The sequence below is a fragment of the Fulmarus glacialis genome, unplaced genomic scaffold, assembly GCF_000690835.1.
Source record: "Fulmarus glacialis isolate BGI_N327 unplaced genomic scaffold, ASM69083v1 scaffold4152, whole genome shotgun sequence".
In the NCBI taxonomy this organism is placed as follows: domain Eukaryota; kingdom Metazoa; phylum Chordata; class Aves; order Procellariiformes; family Procellariidae; genus Fulmarus; species Fulmarus glacialis.
In genome coordinates, this window is record NW_009198316.1 from 95,905 (window position 1) to 117,209 (window position 21,305).

Consider the following 21,305-nt stretch of genomic DNA (forward strand, 5'->3'; position numbering starts at 1 on the left):
GCCACCTGGAGGGGGGGGTGGGGGGGATGGGAAGGAAATGCTGCCCCCTTGCTGGAAAATAAAAAACACACAGAAAAAGAAAGCAAACAGTTTAAAAGGCACAATAACTCCATATTGCCAGCTGATGTGATTTTATTACGAGTCTCAAAATATTTGATGTTTTCTTTAAAGCCTCCTGCACTCAAAGCCATGCAATAAAGGGAGGAATCTCAGCTTTCATTTAAGAGAAAGTTTCAAGCCCTTGAAGTTGTGGAGAAGAGCTTGAAAAAAGGAACCATAAATGGCTCAGAAAAACAGAAAGCTAGTAAAAGAAGCCAAAATGTATTATTTTCTCCTTATGTATGAAAAAATAGAAAAGTTCAGTCTTATGAACTTTTGAACTCCTGGGTTTTAAACCTTAGGGTTTGAAATACTGAATACCTGTCATTAGGCCCCACTAATGCAAAGTGGGAGAGGGGAGGAGGGAATCAATCTGCTTTCTGCAGTGTCCAACTTCTCAGGGCTGTGTCCTGGTGAGTTGAGGCTCAGGCACACCGCCGGGACAGAAGGAGCACCAAGCAGGAGGGAGCAGCTGCAAATGTCACTTCTGCAGAGCTCTAAGGCAGTACAGACGCATCAAGCATGACAAGAATCCTGTCTCTTCACTAAATTTACTTTCATGTCTGGGAGATTTCTCTCTATTCCACTGAAATAACAACCAGGGCCACCCCACTCAGCAGTAAAAATAATGGCTGGAGGAGGACACGTGTGACTCAGCAGCTCCTGCAAGGAAAGTGACTGAGAAGAAGGAATGGAGCAGCCCATGCACTATCCTTTTTATACCACCAACTTGGGGATTTTGATCTCAACTAAAAGCTGAGAAGCTTCTAATTATTCATCTTTCTAGCTGGCTAGACAGACTCTCTCTGTACTGACCATAGAAAGTGTTTCACTCATAATGTGCTTTTGTTCATCATTCACTAGTTAGCAGGCTTTAAACAAGGATGGGAAGAGTCCCAGTCTCATACCGAGAACTCATTAAATTGAGCCACCAGGTCGTTCATCTGGTCCCGGGTCTGGCGCAGCTCCAAAGATTCTTTCTGCAGCTTGTCCTTCATTTTGTTCAGTGTCTTCATCATTTCATCTTTCTCCTGGGTCTTTGTCTCACATTCCCGCTCCTTCTTCTCTAGCCTGCTCATCAGCTCGGCATGATCTACGGGGAACAGGCAAGTGGGGCTGATGAAATAAAGCTCATGAACAGTCCTCCAAAGGGATGCAGGTTATGCTGAAATAAAGCTGACAAATCTGTCAGTTCAACTGGGGATGGATAATGAGAGTAGGAAAAAGAAAACAGAGTCTGACTGTCTTGACAGTGATCTTCAGTGATCAAGACAGCAATGCCCAAGTTTCACCTAGATTGTAAAATCACTTCATGTGAGGACTGAGGGAAACCCCATCCTATGAAACACATAAACTGATCACCGTGAGACAAAATGTACTGGAGGGAACAAAGCAGGGTTTGTCCACAAAAGGAAAAGTTGTGCCCAGCTCTGCTGCCCGCTGCTCTAACTGTGACTGAATTGGGATCAATCTTGCCTCTTCTTTTGCCTCCCCAAGCACAGAGGATGCACTCACCTTTCCGAAACTTCTCTGCCTGGTCCCTCCACTGCTTGACTTCATTTTCATTCACCAGCCTGAAAGATGAAATCAGATCATTTAAACTTGTTCTGAGCTACCCAGGCTGAAAGGCAAGTGGCCATTATGTACAGTAATCAGCAAAAGGCAACCTGGTGAATTTACATGTTTATACAGGATCATACCAGTGGTCAGTCTGGTTCCAGATGGTGATCTTTACTGTAGCCAACAGCTAATATAAATGTGATGGCTTGTTGTTCAAAGTCCTGAAAAGGGATAAAGGAATGCCTGGGGAAAAAATCCTGATACATTCCTGTCTTCAGGTAGTGCCCCCAAGTGCCAAGTCTACTTATTTTGAAAGAGAGAAGTCATCGCTAAAATAATCATAGCTGTTGTGGGTTACAAATTATCCCACCCTTAACATGAGACCAGAATGCCATCTTTTTTTCTACTTTCTGTGGTTCTATTTCTTCTTTCTTACAAGGAGGGAGGATGCTTATCTATTGGGTAATATATCAGTAACAAGGCAATGCTCATATCTCATACTGGCACAGCTATTTCCTATTACTGACAGAAAATATGCAGGGCATGCTGGGGATTGATTAGACATGCAGAATGAGGAATAGCTATGGAAGTAGAAAGGGAAGATCAGGCACGAGGTCTACAATGAAGTCTGATATCCAGACAGACAGAAAAAGATCCACACCAGTGTATTTTTCCATGATGAGAAATCAGTTTTTATTTTGGCTCATGCCTGTAACAGGAGGGATTGTAAGATTTTTAGTACAGGAGAATTTGGTTTCATATGAGGCTTATGTTCTATAAAGTGCTCTTTTCAGTGGATAATTCAGAAGGGTAATGGGCCATGAATTACCTGCAGAGACAGATGGATGGGATGAAGAGTCCAAAAGTTTGGCTAAAAAAGGACTGAGAACAAGGAAGTTGAGATGAGAGCCAGCTCATGTAGCTAGACTTCTCAAATGATGCGTCCTATGGGAAAAAATAATGGTAGTGCCCTCAGCCAAGCCTGTGGGTGAGAGCATGCAGACATTTTACGAAGAGGTAAAAGGTTTTGTGTGCTAGGTGGGGGTTGCTTTCCACTATTTGAAATCTTTCTAAACTATGTGCTCATTAGTGAGGAATGAGATCTAAGTAGAGATGACCACTTTTTTTTTTTTATATCAATGAAAGCTTTCATCAACATTCTGAATGAAAAAAGGCACATGAGGAAGCCTTGTTACAATATCATGGGTATCTTTTCTGCTTTTCTAACCAGCTTAATATTTAATAGAAATTAGAAGCCAAAGGCAAGGACTTTGCTAGAAAATACCATCTGGTTAATTTCTTCTAATGTCATTAGAAGGAAACTATTTAGAAGACTAAGAAGACAACGAGAAGCTGTAAGTTAAAATAAGAAACTCCTCAGATACAGTATTTTATTTCCTAAGCACCTGCATACTTATCATATGCTTATACCTGCATAACAGAAATAAACAATAATAACGCAGCTTACATTTTAATGATATTTTTGACATTGAAGTTTTCCAATGGAGCTATATCTGGATCATCTCCTCGTTCATCCTGAAGAACAATTTGTTGCAGTATTCTGTCCAACAGCTGCCACTGCTGGAAGTTTCCTCCATTCCTCTTATCTGTATGGAAAAAGACCAAGCCATGAGAACTTCCATTTCCATGCCAAAGTGCACAGACCTGCCAACAGACTGGCATTCCTTCCTTTCCACCTTCCATTTCAATCCTGTGTGTAGTAAATTATAGAACACAAAGCCTAACACCGGACTGTTGCTAGCAGATTATTTACAAACACCCGGCATATTGGTACAGCACATAACAGGCATGGGCAATTCTGTGCCTGATTTGCATATTCAGGCTGTGCAACCCTTTTGAAAGATTAACGCTAACTTTAAGCGCCTACAGAAGCGATTCCTTTGTGATAGCTGTTACTCAGTATTTTCTGGGGCTTGATGTTGGGGGTTTTTTTGGTACCAAGGTAACATTGTGACCAAGCACTGTAAAAACAGTCAGATGTTCTATCTGCATGCTCAGTTATTATCTGCAGGTCAGTGAAACTCAACTGGCATGAAAAATTCATACAAACATGACCAAAAAGTGTGGAGAGAAAGAATAGAAATTGAACCAACGGGACTGATCTCATGGATATCAAACAGAAGAGCCAGAGCAACAAAATTCACCTCAGCTCCCTGAGTTACATAACCTAGACCTTTAGATTCTTTAAAACTGCTCCAGTACAATCCTGTCCTGGCCTAGCAGGATTTAGCCCTTCTGCCACCAAAAATCCAGGTCAATACGTAAAGCTCAAGTACTGTCTTAAAGAGTAATATCAAGGAGACCACTGGGACAAACAACTACTTGAATTTGTGCATGGCAGTACTTGAATCTAACGAGTACCTGAAAACATACCACATTACTTTCTGAAAAAGCACACCACAGTACATCTCCCTCACATTCCCTTCTCAGTTAGAGTGCTCAAGTATGGCTGAAAGTAATGAAGACTAACACCTGATATCTAACAGGATCATGGCAGGCAGTTCTTTAGCGATCTTGCTATTCCTTTGCTCAGCTGCTACACTCTGGAAGCATAACTGAATTATTTTATTACAGTTAACAAGATGATTCCTATCACTTCTCTTGAAAGCAACTGCCAATGTTATTTTTCAGTTTGAGTTCAAGAGCTCTCCACTGATGCATTGCCATGAGATAGCAGCCTGAAGACTTACTGTGGAATTTCCCAGTGACAGAACAGCCTTCAGTACTGTATTGTTTCACCAGAAAAATTCCTTACTGCATTTTGTTAATATTCAAAATGGTATCTATTTCTGGGAATTCCCTGATCTAGAGCACAAGGGCTCTTTCTTTTTTAAAACTTCTGATTTAAAATAATTAAAAGCTCTGTCAGTGACTAACTGGAATGTCTCAGCTACTTAATTTTATTTGCAAGCGCAGAGAGGTCAAGCTGCTGCTTTAAATATTGTGACAAAAATCTGCTGGATGGAGTCAGTGTAAGATACCAAGTCCCTTAGCCACTGCCAAGTTCTGAATGGAAGACAAGGGCAGTGTGTGTCCTGGTATCTGTGACCCTGTACCTACGCCAAAGTTTCACCCAGTTCTTCAGTACCTCTTGCTCTGGAAAACTGTGATGTACTCACATGGCATCTGCAAGCAGTGCTGGAGGATGGATAACAAATAGGGATAGGCGTCTGTGTGCTTCAATCTCTTCTTGATCAACTCAAACATCTGAGAGGCACTTTTTGTATCAATGTGGATCTGAAGTGAGAGAAGGTAGTGAAAGAACAAGTGAGAGAAAAACCACGCACCTGACTAATTTTGAAAGATCTGATCAACACAGAGACAGGCAAATTTCCAGCAACTGGACCTCTGCAGAGTCTCCTGCAATGTCTAGCTGCAAGTTCCAGTGAGGAGCAGGCACATGAGTGTTTCAGACCAGCATTGCCATCCCCACTCCAGTATGGAAAAGATCCCCAAAGTAAAGGGCTAGAAAGGTGGGAGGGCATGCAAAGCCACCAAGAGCTGTTCTGGAGCAAGCAAAACATTTGAGTCCTGGAAAGTGGTGGCACAAATAGCAGAAGCTAAGCAGGAAAGGGCTAGTTGTTCCATATTGGTGTATGGCAAGACCTGGTCATGAAGAAAGAGGAAACTGTAACTATCCTGGACCCTACAGCCTATTACTGTTGCTAGAGGTTGTGGAAACTGTCCTTGTTTTACGCTCATCTTTAAATCCACCAATATAAAATACTGATCCTCTCCACAGGCTCTGAGGTGACAGTCTTCAGGAGAGTTTCGTGTAATCTTGGGAAAAGTAACAGAGAAAAGCTCAAGCTTCACCCATAGTCCTGTAAAGGGAATGTCTGAAACTGGAATGCATCTGGATCTACAGGACTGAGAACATGAGAGCAGGGTTGAGAACCTCCTCCACTCTTGAACCTTCAGCCAAACAAAAGAAAGAAGTCTTTGTCAAAGATACTTGGCAGAAGCCCTTTCTGTGATCATTGTTTTCATTGTGCACATGTCACAAACCCCCTAGTTGCTAAATGAGAAACAGCAAAAACAAGAGCACCATCCGCTCTCAGCACCCAAGTCAATCATTGTTTTCAGGGAACACAAAGGGAAGTTGCACCAAGCATCCAAAGTGGATGTTTAGCTTTGGCAAGTTCAGGTACTCCAGAGAAAAACTTACCAGGTCAAACCGCTTGGCAAGTTCCAAGTCATCTTCATTTCTGACCATCTCAAAGAAATCTAAGTGCCTAAGAGAAAACAGAAAACCAAAACAAACAAAACCTGCCAATGTTCATGGCATAATTCAGACTTAAACTAAGTGTGTCACTATAGAAGCAGCAACACCTCATTTCCAGCTACAACACTTGGAAGTTGGCAAGCCTTTCTTACATGAAGTGCTGAGATAGGTATGCAAGGCAACTCATGGGGGTCAGTGACAGGCCAAAAGGAATGGCTGGCTGAGGTATACACGCTCTTTAATCCTTGTGCTAAGAAACTGTGTTCAGGTAAGGCTACTAAAAATAAACATAAAATAGGAAAGGGATATTCTATTTGTGATGAATGCAATGCCTGCAGTGATAATACATTTCTAAAAAGTCCATGCCATACTTGTTAACCAGATATTAGGCCATTAACAAGTAGTTTATTTTACACAGTGGAGCAGAGACGCATTCAGTGAATTAGTTAAACAGCAGAGCTCACAGCTGTCTTTACATTTGCCTATTGATGAGCACAGCAGCATACCTCTGCAGGGATCTGGGGGACCTGGTGAGAGACACATTTGACCATGGCATCTGGACTTCTCTTGCATGGAGACCAGAGCACAGCAGATGATGTGGAGAAAGGCTGTGGCACATCCCCCTGTATAGACCTGGCATATGGTGTGTGTAATCCAGGCATCTGGGATCCTCTCCAATCTCTGTTATCATTCTCATCATTTAACTTTAAAGATCCTAAAGTGTCCCTAAGCCCCTCCTAAACACTCCTGGTTACTTACCAAAGGAACAGGGCAGTTCTCTTGCCTATAGGACAGATTCTCTGCTTGGTTATAATGTTGTAGATCAAAAGTAACATTACTGGTTCCAGCTCTGCAGCAAATTGTAGACACATACAACTGCATGCAATCTTTCCCTGTGACATTAATACACAGGTATATGCCTCCACCTGCTTGAAGATGAGTGAGGCCACTCTTTATGACAGCCAGCTGGTGCAAACCTGGTGCTTATGCAGAATCTCAGGCACATTACATTTGCCCCCAGGGATAGCTCTATCACCCTACAGCAGCTCCTGACAGTGGATGTTTGAGAAAACAGTGCCTTGAAAGCTGCAGGCATAGGCCTGATCCATAGGTTTTTCACCATGTGCTTTGGCAACCTTGACACTTCTATCTAGGAAATCCCAGATATCAGATACCTACAGATCAGCCCTGCTCTGTAGGAAGGGGCTTGGAATAGCAGACAATAAGGGATAGCAGCATGTCAGCAGGTCAATGCCTCTCCACAAAGCTTAATGTGGTCACAGGAGAAGGTAGACTCCCACGGCTGCCTGCTCTTACATCTTAAAATGCTTCGTTTTGTTAAGCAAATGGATTTTACCAGGCTTCTCATCGGTTCATCAGTCTTTTAGCTTCTTGAAGTGTCTCAGTCAAATTGTTCAGATTGTTTACTCCAAGTTTATTTCAGCATGTGGCTTTGTGAAGGGTTTAATTTAAGGTCATTAGCAGCTTCAATTACTGTGGCAAAATATGGAATTGCTAGTGGAGAAAACATTTATTATCTATATAACTTTTAACACAGTAATTTGAAGGTGCCATTCAGTGTTACATTTTGTGCAGCAGCAAGTCTGTTTGAAGATGCTCCTCATTATTCTCTTTTGCCCCCTTGGCATTTCTACCCCTTCACCCACCACAGGTCCCCCTTCTCTCATAGTTGTGCCAGTGCCACTGTTTGGGAGGTTGTGGTACAAGCTAGATCACAAAAAAGACTGAGCTTAAAGAAAAACTTCGGAAACTCAGAACCTGTGCTTTGACCATACATACTCAGTCTCAATGAAGTCAATGAACTACTAGCTTCCCTCCCTCCTACCAGGACAGGCTGTTGTTCCAGTTTTACTACAAGAGAAAAAGAATTAGAACTTTTTTTTTTTTTCTTAATTCTGATTGCCATCTCCAGCTTAGAAGAAAAGCAATTCAGGAGCTCTTTGCCACAGCCACTGCCAACTTAGTATGTATGTTTCCTACTTCATCTGCGGATTTTAATTTTAAGGACAAATCTCCTTTTTGTCTTTAAAGAGAGTCAGTTTTAGGGAGAGACAAAGACAGCTTTGTGCTTAAATCTGAAACCCAAATGGAGAAGAATTTCTATGAACTCTTTCTGTTGATCAATAACTGTTCTCAGAAAACATGTCTTACCTGTCCAGTGTGGCATTCTCATGTCCCCTTAGCTTGTCAATGACAGGTTGAATTCCCAGCATTAGAAACTCATATCGTAGGTGTAATCGGAACTCCAAATTGTCCTTAAAAAGTGAGGGAAAACCAAGTTATTAGTTTCGAAAACTTTTAATCACATTAAAAAAAAAAAAAAGACTTAAAACCTCAGTTCTTCCCTTTTTAATATCCTCTGTCCTGGCACCAAATTCACAGGATTATTAATTTCAGTAAAGTTAGTAAGAAAAAATTAATGCCTTTGCCTCTGTTTCACTTAAAAATACAGTACTCATTTACCTATAATGAGTTCTGCGGACCCAGTCAGAAGGACAGCACACTCCATGTTACTCCACAAAGAACAAAAATCATTAGTGTTTGTCCTGCTAGTCCATTAGGGGTCCGCCTCCTGCTTACAGATGAACAGTACTGCCATATTCCTCCTAGTTTTTATGTTTATTTGTCATAAAATCATCATATACTCTTGGCAAACTTGACACCTATTCAGTGGGATGTTACTGGACTGCCTCATATAGAGACAAATACATTGCCAGAGAGAGCTCTTATCACCTTGTTGTCTGCTGAGGTTTAACCAAAAAAAGAAAAGCCAAGGTAACAAAAGTAACAGTTTTAATGAAACAAAATCAGTTTAAACTATCCTCCAGACTCAAAAGAAAGTCTTGTTAATGAAATAAAAAGAACAAACTATCTTTTTTGAAATGTCTCCCTTTGACATTTTTAAATTAAAACATTTTGAGTTCAGCTTTGAACTTAACATCTCAAAACATTTCTGAAGGTAAACCAAAATGTTTTCTAACAGGCTGAAATCAAGAGATAAATGCTTTGCAGTTCTTTTAAAAAATAAACAAACAAACAAAAAAACCCCAAAGCAATCATTTCAGTGCAAGTAGTCTATGTTATGTTAGAAGAGGCTGGGAATGAAATAATATGGAAGACATTATAAGATTGATATTAACAATTAAGCATTATTTTCCACAAACTATATCCACTCAATAACGCAAGATTTGTGATGTAATCTACTAGACATTTCCAAGGTAAATTAATTCAAGCATAACATTTTAGAAGGAATTTCCAGGGCAGTGACTCACCTCACCAGCACCAGCGTTCAGAACAGCATTGATAAAGGACATGATGGCTGTTTTGAGATTTACTTCATCTCGGTATCGCCCCATGCTTCGGTCTAGCTCGTTCAACAACGTCTGAAACAGAAGAGCAGGCTTGGCTCTAATTTCTTGCACCATTTTGCATATTGTTCATGGGATATGCACGCGGTCTTCTGATTTGCTATACATTTACTTAAAGAAATAATTTTTTTCAAACAAGGTTTTTAGCAATTTTGGGCATGCCACAATAAATAAATGAAGAAGAGTGATAGGAATAAAATGCTTACCTGATCCTAATGAAAAAAAAAAAAATTAAACAAGCTATTATTTGAGAAAAAGCAGATGCCCTTTATAGTTCCTGCCAACGTGATCTAAGAAAGTAGCAGAATTATATCCTTCCTAGTCAGTTAACTCTGTATGGTGAATATGACAGGGAGTATATACATGCAGTAAAATAACATCAGATTTATACATCCTTACCACTCACACTGCTCAAGTAATTTTCATTATTTTCTTGGATCTCAGCAGGATAGATTGCACTTATGTATACAGGGGGAGAGAATTCTAAAGAGAAGCTGTCTTTTGAGGATTAAAACCTATACATGGACCTTGGAAGATTTCTCCTTGTTCACTCACTTACAACCATTTCACATGAAGCAGACAATTACCTACACCTCTTGGTAAGCTCCTATTAGGGACCTGCAAATAACAGGAACATCCCCTGTGCATTCAGCTCCAAAGCTCAAAGGTGAATTACACAGCTCCACTGGAAGTGCAGTTAAGCTCCAGTTTCCTTGTTACAAAATCATAGAATAGATTGGGTTTGAAGTGACCTTTAAAGATCATCTAGTCCAACCTTTCTGCAATGGGCAGTGACATCTTTCAACCAGATCAGGTTGCTCAAAGCCCCGTCCAGCCTGACCTTGAACACTTCCAATGATGGAGCATCTACAACTTCTCTGGGCAACCTGTTCCAGTGTCTCACCATCCTCATCGTAAAAAAAATCTCTTCCTTTTATCCAATCTAAACCTAGCCTCTTTCAGTTTAAAACCATTACCCCTTGTCCTGTTACTACAGGCCCTGCTAAAAAGTCTTTCTCTGTCTTTCTTATAAGCTCCCTTTGTATATTGAAAGGATGCTACAAGGTCTCTCCAGAGACTGTATGTCTCCCTATTAACTAAATAGCAAGGATATTTAGCATTTAGGGGGTATTTAGCACAAAAATGCTTTTGATCTAATCTCTACATGCTTATAGATATTTCACCATAATCTTGTGAACATCAGGAGACAAAGGAGAAAAAAGACTAGACAAATAATGTTGGTAGCCTGTGCCTTATACAGTCTATTTAGGATTAATTCCACTTGAATATTTACCAAAGAGGTTATATGTAGAAACTGATTAGCCATGAAAGCAACTCTACGTTTAGCTTTGTGCTGATCACCGTGAATCTTCTCTTCAGGATCTTCTCTGATCACTTCATAATTCCAAGAATGATTTTCCTTACTGGAAGAGTAAGTAACAAATTCCACTTGAGATCTGCCAGTTCAATTGTATGTCTCACTCCAAAGTTAATAATAAATGCCCCACACTCATATATTTGTTTCACTGATGCACTAGAAAAGACAGAATTCTTTTTACTCGTCCCAAGAAGTTTTGGCCATAAAGGGAGAATGAAGGCAAAAATAACCTTTTAGTGTTCAGCTCAGCAGATCCATCTAAATAATATTTTTAAGCTATGATGCTGAGTAAGGAAGTTCATTTTCCTTTAGTCAGTCTTCTGTCCCTGGCTACTGAAAGTGTTCATTCATAGCAAAATCTTTCCTGTGCTAGTCATCAGTTTCATAGGTCTACCTTGTTTCCTGTAGAAAACAGACATCACCACGGAGGTATGCCTCAAGAAACAGGGGGAATATCCTCCTGTGCATTTCTCAGGGGAAAGAATACCCTCCTCGCTTCATGCTTCATACCCTCCTTTACTTGTTTTTGTGTAAAAATCTTCTGATCCATCATACACTGCTACCAACAGCTGTTCTTGTATCTGAGCGTAGTATGTTCACTATCAAGCAAGGTTGATTTCATAAACTTTCTTCTTGCATCTTCTTGCTCAGCTGGCCCTTGCAAATGTCCCTACTCTTGGCATTTGAACTTCCATCACATCCATGATTTCCCAGTAGCTGAGTTATGGCCAAATACCAACCCTTCCCCCATTTTGTTAGAAATGGGAATGAGTCTTACATAAAAATACATGAAATGTCCTACTGAGTCAGACTGACGGTCAGTCCAGTCCAGCATCCTATCTCTGACAATGACAACAGCAGACTATTGAAGAGGTCTTTAAATTCACCAACAAACCCAACACTTCAACTTGACAAATAAGCAGAAGTGAAATAAATGAGAGAATTTAGTTCTGTAACTGTCAGATTTGACACTGAAATCCAAAGTGTATGTGTCTTCTTGGAATAATTTAAGTAGCCATCACTATAGAAGCATCAAAACCAAGGATGGTTTTGCTGCTTTTCTTCAGAGGCCTCATTCCTACCATATATTCTCACAGACTTTTATGAACATGCTAGACTCTATGCAACAGCATATTAGATACAGCACCCAGACAGGGTGAAGGATGTTAACAAAGTTTTCTATCCCCCATTTCAGAAGGCTGGGCTAGGAGCAGAATGCAGTGGGGGCCAAGCCAAATTTAGGGCAAGAAAAACAAAAACTCCGGGTTGCACCAAGCTAATTGAAGAGCAGCACATCTTCATGTGATTGTTCAGCTCTAGAAGTAAACACTGTAAGTTCATGCAATTCCTAAAGATCAGAGTCTACACCCACACACTGTGGCCGAACTCCAGTATCTCCAACCCTTTGCAAATGGCTGCGGTTCAAGTCTTCACTTGAACATTTCCCGTGAAAAAGATTTCACCACACCTCTTGGCAGCCAGCTATGTGGCCCAATCAATCTTATGGTTGTAAAGGTTTTTCCTACTATTTAAGCAAAACTTTCCTCACTTAATCCCATTATTCCTCATCACTGACATCCAGTAGGGTTTCATTCAATCTGCAGCAAACCTCAAAAGGCTTTGGATGAGCCCTGAGGGGAAACAGAAAATCAAGTGGGAATACAGGATTTTAATTTGTTCCTTGTTAGCTACTCTACTACAATTCCAAATTGATCAGATTTCTCCCTACAGATTATGGTCTGTACTGACAGTGCTTAACACAAACCAGGCAAGGGGGCTCTGGAAGGAATGCTCCTAATCTCCACCTTTTCAACTGACAATAACAAGCTTCCTTTATTCCTTCACCTCAAGCTTCAAAATTTCTAGCAGCGTTAAGGAGGAAAACAAGAGTTTTCTGCCCAAAGCAGCCCTGTTAATATTTTCATCAGCAAGTGAAATCAGCTCCTTTCAGACAATATCTAACACCTAGGTTCTCTCAAGACTAAAAAGAAAATTCTTTCTCCCCACAGGGGTCCCCAGGTGGGTGGGTGTTTCAGACAGCAAGCTAGGCTGGAAGGGCACTGGAACATCCTGATATACTTTTCTGGGCCAGTACAGCATTATGACTTTGCAACATTAGTTTGATTCAAAATATGGCATGTTAAAAAGTACAACATGTTACAATGTCATAACACCATGCATTCACTCCACAGGAGAAATGAGGGGAAGCAGCAAGCGTAACAATAATCAGAAAGGCAACAGCTTAGGGAAGAGTAAGATTGTGCCCCTTTCACAAAGGAAACCAATCACAAATAGGATAATGCAGACATAAATGACACTGAAATCAGAGACACTTCTTCTCAGTTTTCATAGCATTTTAGAAACCTCCATCTTCACAAGAAAAGCACCTAAGAAATTCAAGATAAAACAACATTTTCATGGTCACACAGTGACCCAGTGACAGAATTACTAGTACTGATTTTGAATACATCAGATAGAAAAGAATCCCAGCAAGGACACCAATGGCTCATCTTTCTAATTCCATGTTTCTGCTGTGAGGGTTTATTGTCTGGCTTTCCAATGTTTTCTTTCATCTCTCTTCTTTAAGGGGCAGAGTAGATTTTGTAGGCAAAGAAGCATGTTTCAAACAAAAATTGGATGAAGAAAAGACAGAGCTTTTCCAGATTGCCTCAGGAAGGAGACTGAAGGTTTGAAGGCATTCCTTTATATTATTGTGGTATTTGAGTAAAGATGGAATACTACTCTGAAGAGGATAGTTTCAAGGAACATCTTAAAAGAGGAACTGCAGACTGCCTGTTGAACATTAAAGGGAGAGTTATTCCAGGTAGAAGGGCAGCATGAAAGAAGGGTCAAAGATTAAAGCAGGCAAAGGGATCAGCTCAGGCAAGAAACTGAGGCAAATGTGAGAAAACAGCAATAGCCACAGTATAAATTCAGACACAAACATAAAGTATAGAATCTTGTTGTAAGTGCCAAGACAAAGATGATCCCGATAGACCTGTGAACACACTGAACAGCAGAGATATAAAGTGAAGTTGTAGTACTAAAAGGCATTAAATAGAAGACTCTTCTTTGTTGAGACTTCAGTAAGTTCTGGAGAATCTCCCATAGCTTTAAAGTGACTCCTCTCTGAAGTTAAGGATTAGATTGATAATTGCAGTCAATAGCTGAAATGCCGGCAATTTAGAAAGTAGCAATATTTTACATCAGATTTTCCACTCAGAGCAAAATATGAAATTTTGTTAAGTTAAGGAGATAGTCCTTCATATTAATAAAATTTCTCTCTATATTTTCCATTAACTTCAGTTAAAAAAAAAGAACACATCAAAAAGCAAGGACATCCTTTCCAAAATATTTCAGCACAGTTTGATTAGTGGTCTTCAGTTGGTATGACCTGGTGGAATTTAGTTAAAGTAATTGGGATTACAAGTGTTTATATCACTCAGAAATCTCACTGTAATTTGGATTTTGACTTTAGATACACTAGTATAAAACTATAAGTTTCCTATTCAAATAGTAGGAGTTATAGCAGGACAGAGCCAATGCAAGTTTAGTAAGAACCATACCTTAAGTTGCAGCTTTTCTTCTCTACTAATTCACCAGTTGCTGGGTCCTCTGACTACTTTTGGCTAGCTGTGCCAGGTAGCAAGAGTGCTCAGAACACTGACCAGCAATAACTTCTGACATTCAATGAAACATGCCATATTTTAAGTTACTGTGTTAAATACATGATCTCTACATCACTCCACCACACTTGAGAACATGCAAATTAGAAATAATCAGTGTTCCAATGTAAAGTTGTCAGCAGCAAGTTATGCACGAGCTTAAGTTTTAGGTGGTTGCCAGTAAATAATTCTGAACCTCTCTTCCTCCTTCTTACAAAGAGGAGTGGAAGCAGAACCATGCATCCCAAATTTTTATTCATTACCATGATATTCTTCTGCAAGAAGGCAAAAAAAAGAAAACAATTTGTGTTGGGGAAAAATAGACCTGGAACAGTGTTTCTTACGTTTACCTCCTGATTCCTCAAAGTACATAAGGTGGTCACCACAGATGATATGGGGAGAGTGGGACGCTTAGATTTACTGCAATCTGCAAGAGGGTAAAAGAAATCCAAACACATGGTATACACGCAAAATGCCAGCTTTCATAGATGATAATTGACAGCAAGGTGGCTGAAAGGGGTGAAGAATATTATCCACCACTGTTGTCAGGAAAGCAACTTAAGGAAGAGCAACAATTGCACTGATGTTGTCAGAGGTCAGCGTTACCTGCAAATTATTTGTTGGACATTCCAATAAAAGTGAGCTCAGTACAGTTTCCAGAAAGCCCTACACTTTTTACTTCACAAGAACCGAGTTTGATTTCCAAAACTGAGAATCTGAAATTATTCTCCTCTTAGGTATTGTGTCTCTAATTTGGCCATTGTCTTATGGAGTTCGATCTAGAGAAAGACTGAGCAGTGCCTTTTCAGTTCCCAGTTTTCCTTTTTCCCCCGCCATTAGAATCAGTCTGCAATAATGAACCATAGAGCCAAAGGAATAAATTCCTACTCTGCACGTTCAAAGTATGTTTCCCCTGTTCCTACAGTTTAGTTCACCTTTTTTTACTTTACACAGAAAGAATTCTCATTTCTTGGTTCTGCCAGATCCCCAGTTGTGGGGTATCATTTTCAACATAACAGTGATTAGGTGTGGCCAGTCAAAGTCAACCTAAAGCTGCAAGCTCTAAACTGTTCAGACACTTCAATACACTGAGTGATGCTGCTAGTTACTCAAGCTACAGGAAACACATCCCCAAAAGACTGCAGTTTGAAACCCGAAGGATCTCTTCAGATATTTGCAAAGTCTGGGTTACAAAGACTCAGGACCACGATAAAGAAAAAAAGGTTTTCACTGGCTTTCATTGTACACCACATCTTTGAAGTTTACAGTAAAGGTATAGGAAAAGCGTTGTCAGCTCATCCTTTTCTTAAAATGGCTTTCCATAGTCAAGTTACAGTGGATGCTTCTCTTGATAATGAGCTGCAAGACCATTCTGAGACACAGGTGTGGGAGGACAGGAGGCAAAGAGATATAACACTCTCTTAACTGACAAGTCCTAGAGTATCAGAGAACTTGCCACTAAAACGTAAGGAAGACCATGACCACATTTGTTTCATCAGCATTTAAAAAATCCCCAGTCTCTCTGTTAGAAGACAATGACTGAAGATGGATGAGGAATGTCTTTGGATGAACCCTTACTTCCTCAAAATGAAACTTAAGCTATTGCTGTGTGTAGTGGAAAACGCCATTCCAGCATCTAGACACAAGCGTTAGAAATTGCAAACAAGAACACATCCTTCTGCTAAATCATTTTTGGGTTTGGGTGGGTTTTTTTTTTTGTTTGTTTAACAGAGAAAAAAGAGAGAGAATCCATTTATCTTTCATTTTTTCTCCAATCAAAAAGCATTTTGACAAAAGCAAGCATTTATGCAAAGTACTCTTTCATGAATGTGAGAGTTGGTAAGCATCTGCAAATCATTACATTAGATTCCCCAAAAGCTCACAAGACCTGTACTACCACACTTTGCCCAGCAATGACTTATCTCAGTTATTCTGTAATTTTTAAACCAATTAAAAAAAAAAAAAAGAAAAAAAAGAGAGAGCAAGGACCCAAAGAGGAGACATTGAGTAAACTCAGCATCTGTCTCCCATATGGGCTTATTAAGCAGAGCCACTTGGTCAAGTAAGGATAAGTTAACACAGGACCATAAATGTTGTCAGGGCTGTGAGTTACCACTGCTTTTTGACGAGCATCTAAGGTTACCCTCACCTGTCTCCAAGGTATACAAGAATGTCAAATTAATTCAGGAAGGATTCCCCATTTCAGCTAACTACTAGAGAGCAAGCTGGATGGGGCAGTGCACATAGAGGGGTAGACCTGCCAATGCCACATATAGGTGAATAGCATAGCATAGAACAGAATAGAACAGCATAGACTCTTTCAGTTGGAATGGACCTACAATGATCATCTAGTCCCACTGTCTGACCACTTCAGGGCTGACCAAAACTTAAAGCACATTATTAAGGGCATTGTCCAAATGCCTCTTAAACACTGACAGGCTTGGGGCATCGACCACCTCTCTACAAAGCCTGTTCCAGTGTCCGACCACCCTCTAGGTAAAGAAACACTTCCTAATGTCCAGTTTAAACCTCCCCTGGCACAGCTTTGAACCATTCCCATATGTCCTATCACTGGATACCAGGGAGAAGAGATCAACACCTCCCTCTCCACTTCCGCTCCTCAGGAAGTTGTACAAAGCAATGAGGTAAACCCTCAGCCTCCTTTTCTCCAAACTAGACAAGCCCAAAGTCCATAGCCGCTCCCCATAGGACATTCCTTCCAGCCCTTTCACCAGCTTTGTTGCCCTCCTCTGAACGCATTCAAGGACCTTAATATCCTTCTTAAATTATGGGGCCCAGAACTGCACACAGTATTCAAGATGAGGCCACACCAATGCTGAATACAGTGGGGTAATCACCTCTTTTGACCAGCCGGTTATACTGCGTTTGATGCACCCCAGAATGCGGTTTGCCCTTTTGGCTGCCAGGATCTTGGCTGCCAGGACTAAGCCAAGATCTCCTGCATCCCAGTCTCAGGTCTGCGTCACAGTCAGTGAATCCCATAGTGCATTCAGTCCTAACAACAAACATTGGCAGCTACTGTTCACGAGCACAGACTGTTTCCCATTCTATGACTTTTACAGTCATAGCTCACTGTAGCCCAAAATCCACTGATGCATTAGCTGAGGAGGAGGCAGGAGGTAATGGTTGACAGAAACCAGGATCCAGGGCCTGTTGGCCCAACACCACCCTTATCATTTCACCTAAGAATGAATAGTAAATGGGTGAGGTTACACCAAAGTTTAGGAGCTATAGCTTCATACACAGCAACAGATTCTGTTGTATCTTTTGGTAAAGGTGCTCAGTTCACTAGGAAGAGGAACAATATGATAGCAGCCAGCAGTATCCACAATAAAAGCCTGTCAATGATCTACTGACCTCTCTGAGATTGAGTTTTCCTTCTGTGTTCTGAATGGGAGATATCTGAGCCAACAACTGCTAAGTGGTGACAATTCACAAGCTGATTGCTAAGTGGCAATTGAAGTGCCTCCACTGTCCACTATTTAATCCACAACTCTTTTATTACTAAATTAAGGGCTTTAAAATCAGGACAGAGGCTCCTGGAATTCTGTGGCTTCGGCTTCTAGGGCAGAACAAATGATTACCACCCCAGAAATGCCATCAGGTTAGAGTATGAACAGATTAACAGCTTTCATTTAACATAGCAAACCCTCATTTTAAGGTAAAATATAGGAGATTTTAAGTTAGCATTAATGACAAGCAATCAGGTCTTGAAAAAAAAAAAATATAGGCTGATAACCTATTTGAGGAAGTGCTCTTCCTAAAACAAAACGAGAAATATTGCCTTTTTACTACCTAGCAAGTTTGCAATACATGCACTGTAAAAATCACTCCCTGCAGAGATGCATCATACTGGGTATTTCTGGCAAAGTATCCTCCTTGTACCTGGAATCTTGTTCTTTCTGCAGCATAGACTTGATAGTGAAGCATGGCTTGCAAGACTTTCTTGTGACCATCTGGTACCAAGCAGACAGCCCCTAGAATCTCCAGCACAGCAATTTTGGTCTTAATGTTCTCAGTCCGTAAGCTCTGGGAGATGATGTTGATACTCTCTGGATGAGCCAGGACATGAGCCCGTCCTTGGGAGTTGTTCATTAGTGCCTTGATACACCCTATAACGGATGTGTGTATACGGCTCTCCGAGGTCTCATAGTCCATGCTCTTCAGGAAGTTCAGCAAACAGCTCAGGCCATCCAGCTCAATAAACCTGGTCACAAACCTGAAAGAAAAACAGGCAGGAAAAATAAGGAAAGCAGACCAAAGGCAATTTATTCAAAAGGTACCATATTATTCAACCCTGCATCTGTAAAAGCTGGCTAGTTTTTAGCCTAAAGTTCACAGAATAATTCCCAGGTATTTAAGAAAAACAAACCAAATCAAAACAAAACAAACAAAAAAGAGAGAAAACAGACTAGCTAATAATGGTGTCCCACATAGTTTCAGGGTAATTATATTCTATGACCTTAAGACCCTGCTATTCGGTCACTGTGTTCTTTGTTGCAGTTACCACCAAACACCTGCTGTGGTCCACCCCAATAGTTGCTGCATTTTCAAGGCTGAATGGATTCTTTCAAATTGCTGCATCTTACATACATGCTAATACACATAAGATACATTTTCACACAGACTCATCACAACACTTTTAACTATGAGTTCAGATTATCTTGAAAACAATTTTTAGACTTAGGTCAAACTTTTAGCCAATACCATTTATAGGCTTCCACCTCCAGGAGTGGGTACACTGACAGAGGTAAACTCATTACCACTGTGTCTGTCAGCTGTACTGACTTGACACTCTGATCCTGTGATATATGTATAGGAACATATAAAGTCAAAGTTTAAAAGGTACATGTTCTTCAGTAAAAGGCAAAGCTCCTATAATAGCCTTGGCTGCATTTTTTTTTGTTTGATTGTTTGTTTTTAGTTTGAGTAGGTATATTAAGGATGGAACAGGTCCACTGTCAACCTGCAGTAACAAAATGTACAGTAAAAACATTATAAACAGAGGAAATACAGAATTAATCAGTTACAAATGACACACTGAAGACTGAACCTATAGTAGGACAGGTTTATTTTGACTATTGACATCACTAGAGTTCTGTTTCTACTGTATTCTACCATGAAATTTGCCTTTCTTCAGGTTAAGATTATGTTAACTGAGGATAAAAACAATATAGGAGAAAGTCCTTGGAAAAGTTTAAGGTTTTGTTGAAAACCAGGCTTAAAAAGTCCAGACAGGTCAAATTAGACCATGCAGACAGCCTCCTAGACAAGTCAATAGAAATGAATGGAATTATGTAAGTCAGTTCAAACCAATCCTTCTAGCAATACTTCATTTAGAGTTCCCAGGCTTAAAAATGGGGATTCAAAGATATGAAAAGGGCTACAAATAATTTCTTTAGATCACTTTGTTTACCTCCTGCCTCCTCTAACAGGTTGTTCAGGCAAGTGCACTTTTTTAGAATGTCTGAATGCAAAACCATGTGAATTACATTTGAATTTTCAGTCTACCAAAATGTACACCAACAATAATATGTCCATGACCACACTCTAAACAGCATAATGTAGAAAGACACCTCAAACAAATGAAAAGGTTGTTAACAATTGCCACCTGTGTAACAAATTAAGAATACCAAAAGTCTGTATAATTTTGCTTTTACCCAGCCCCTTTTCCTCCCTGTTGGATGCTTCCTAATGTGCTGTCTTTCTCTTTTCTGTCCTTAAGTGAGATGCTGTTCCTAATATGCATCAGTAATGGAAGCACCATACTGAAAGACTGAATTTCGCTGGTCTCTGTTCATGTCTCTGCACCAGCAAGACAAACCTGAGCCATACTTATATACCACCTGAATAATGTGGACTTGACGTATGTATGGCCTTCTGGTGATTACACCCCACACCACACAGGAATTTTCAGGGCCCACCTGAAAGTTATGCTCACTATGCTGATAGATTTGCCAACTTTCAGCTTATTTGGGCCAGCAGTTTGACCAGAAACATGGCAAAGCCTGGTGCTTTCAACAAAGTTTCAGTCTGAGGTTTGGGTTTTGTTCAAAATTGAATTTCAAAGTGAATATCAGAGTAAGGACAAGCACACACAGGAACACGTGTGCACCAAAAATGAAAACAAGGTTTAGTTGAACCCTGCTAAGACAATCTGCCAAGTTTCACACAGGTCTGATTGCACATTCTTTGGATGCATCATCTTGTCTACCCTAACAAATCATAGGAGCAAAAGCCCCTCTGCCTCCAAGCCAGAGAGTGGGATCAACATTGTGCACCAGGAATTTGGTAAGTCACTCAAAGCAGTTTGTTATTTAAACTGATTATAGAAAGATTAAAACTTACTTTAGTTTTTGTAATGCATTTAGCTGCTAGCATGCCAAAGACGACTGAAATAAGTCCATTCATGGCTAAAAGAATTGCTGCTAGCAATGTATTTGGAAACAAAATAAGCACAAACTCAACTTGTTACCAAACAATGTGATGCCAATGACTTCTGAGCATTCCTCTAACCCTAGGCCTAAAGAGCAGAGTTGCTCTTTGCCTCTACTATGGAGGGACTAGTTTAAATTCTCCTTCTCCTCCTCACCTCCAAAGTTCAATTCTATGAATCCATCCTATACCTTAGCTATTCCCTCCATCTTTTAGGGGAGGAAAAAAAAAAAGGCAAAAAAAAGCTGATGTTTTGCTGTTCTTTTCAGTTCCAGGGCTGAGGGAAGACTTAAGATGGATACTTTTCTGAAGATACAGAACTCTACTGACAAAAGAAAACATCCTGAAGAAGCAGCTGAACAAAAGGTCCCTTAAACATACTTTCAGATGGAACACCTGGTCTTATGACAAGACATACAAGGCAATACAGTCTTCATGTATTTTAGCCTGCTCTGATAACTATGTGAAAAAAACGGTAAATGCACAGAAGTCACATTGTCCCAATTAAGTAC

The 21,305-nt window shown here is 40.3% G+C and overlaps 1 protein-coding gene across 1 annotated transcript in view; it reads right to left on the bottom strand.

Annotated features, from left to right (window-relative positions):
* The window catches only part of DAAM2 (dishevelled associated activator of morphogenesis 2), a 66,450-nt gene extending 45,681 nt beyond the window's left edge, over window positions 1-20,769 (bottom strand). The window contains exons 1-11 of the mRNA XM_009572835.1: window positions 20,707-20,769; window positions 19,066-19,160; window positions 18,244-18,577; window positions 9,199-9,309; window positions 8,078-8,181; window positions 5,849-5,915; window positions 4,800-4,917; window positions 3,128-3,266; window positions 1,615-1,673; window positions 1,008-1,192; window positions 6-51 (exon numbers count right to left, since the gene is read on the bottom strand). Coding sequence (XP_009571130.1) covers window positions 6-51; window positions 1,008-1,192; window positions 1,615-1,673; window positions 3,128-3,266; window positions 4,800-4,917; window positions 5,849-5,915; window positions 8,078-8,181; window positions 9,199-9,309; window positions 18,244-18,577; window positions 19,066-19,160; window positions 20,707-20,769 — 1,321 coding nt within the window. The remainder of the gene's footprint in view (window positions 1-5; window positions 52-1,007; window positions 1,193-1,614; window positions 1,674-3,127; window positions 3,267-4,799; window positions 4,918-5,848; window positions 5,916-8,077; window positions 8,182-9,198; window positions 9,310-18,243; window positions 18,578-19,065; window positions 19,161-20,706) is intronic.
* Between the last annotated feature and the right edge of the window lie 536 nt (window positions 20,770-21,305).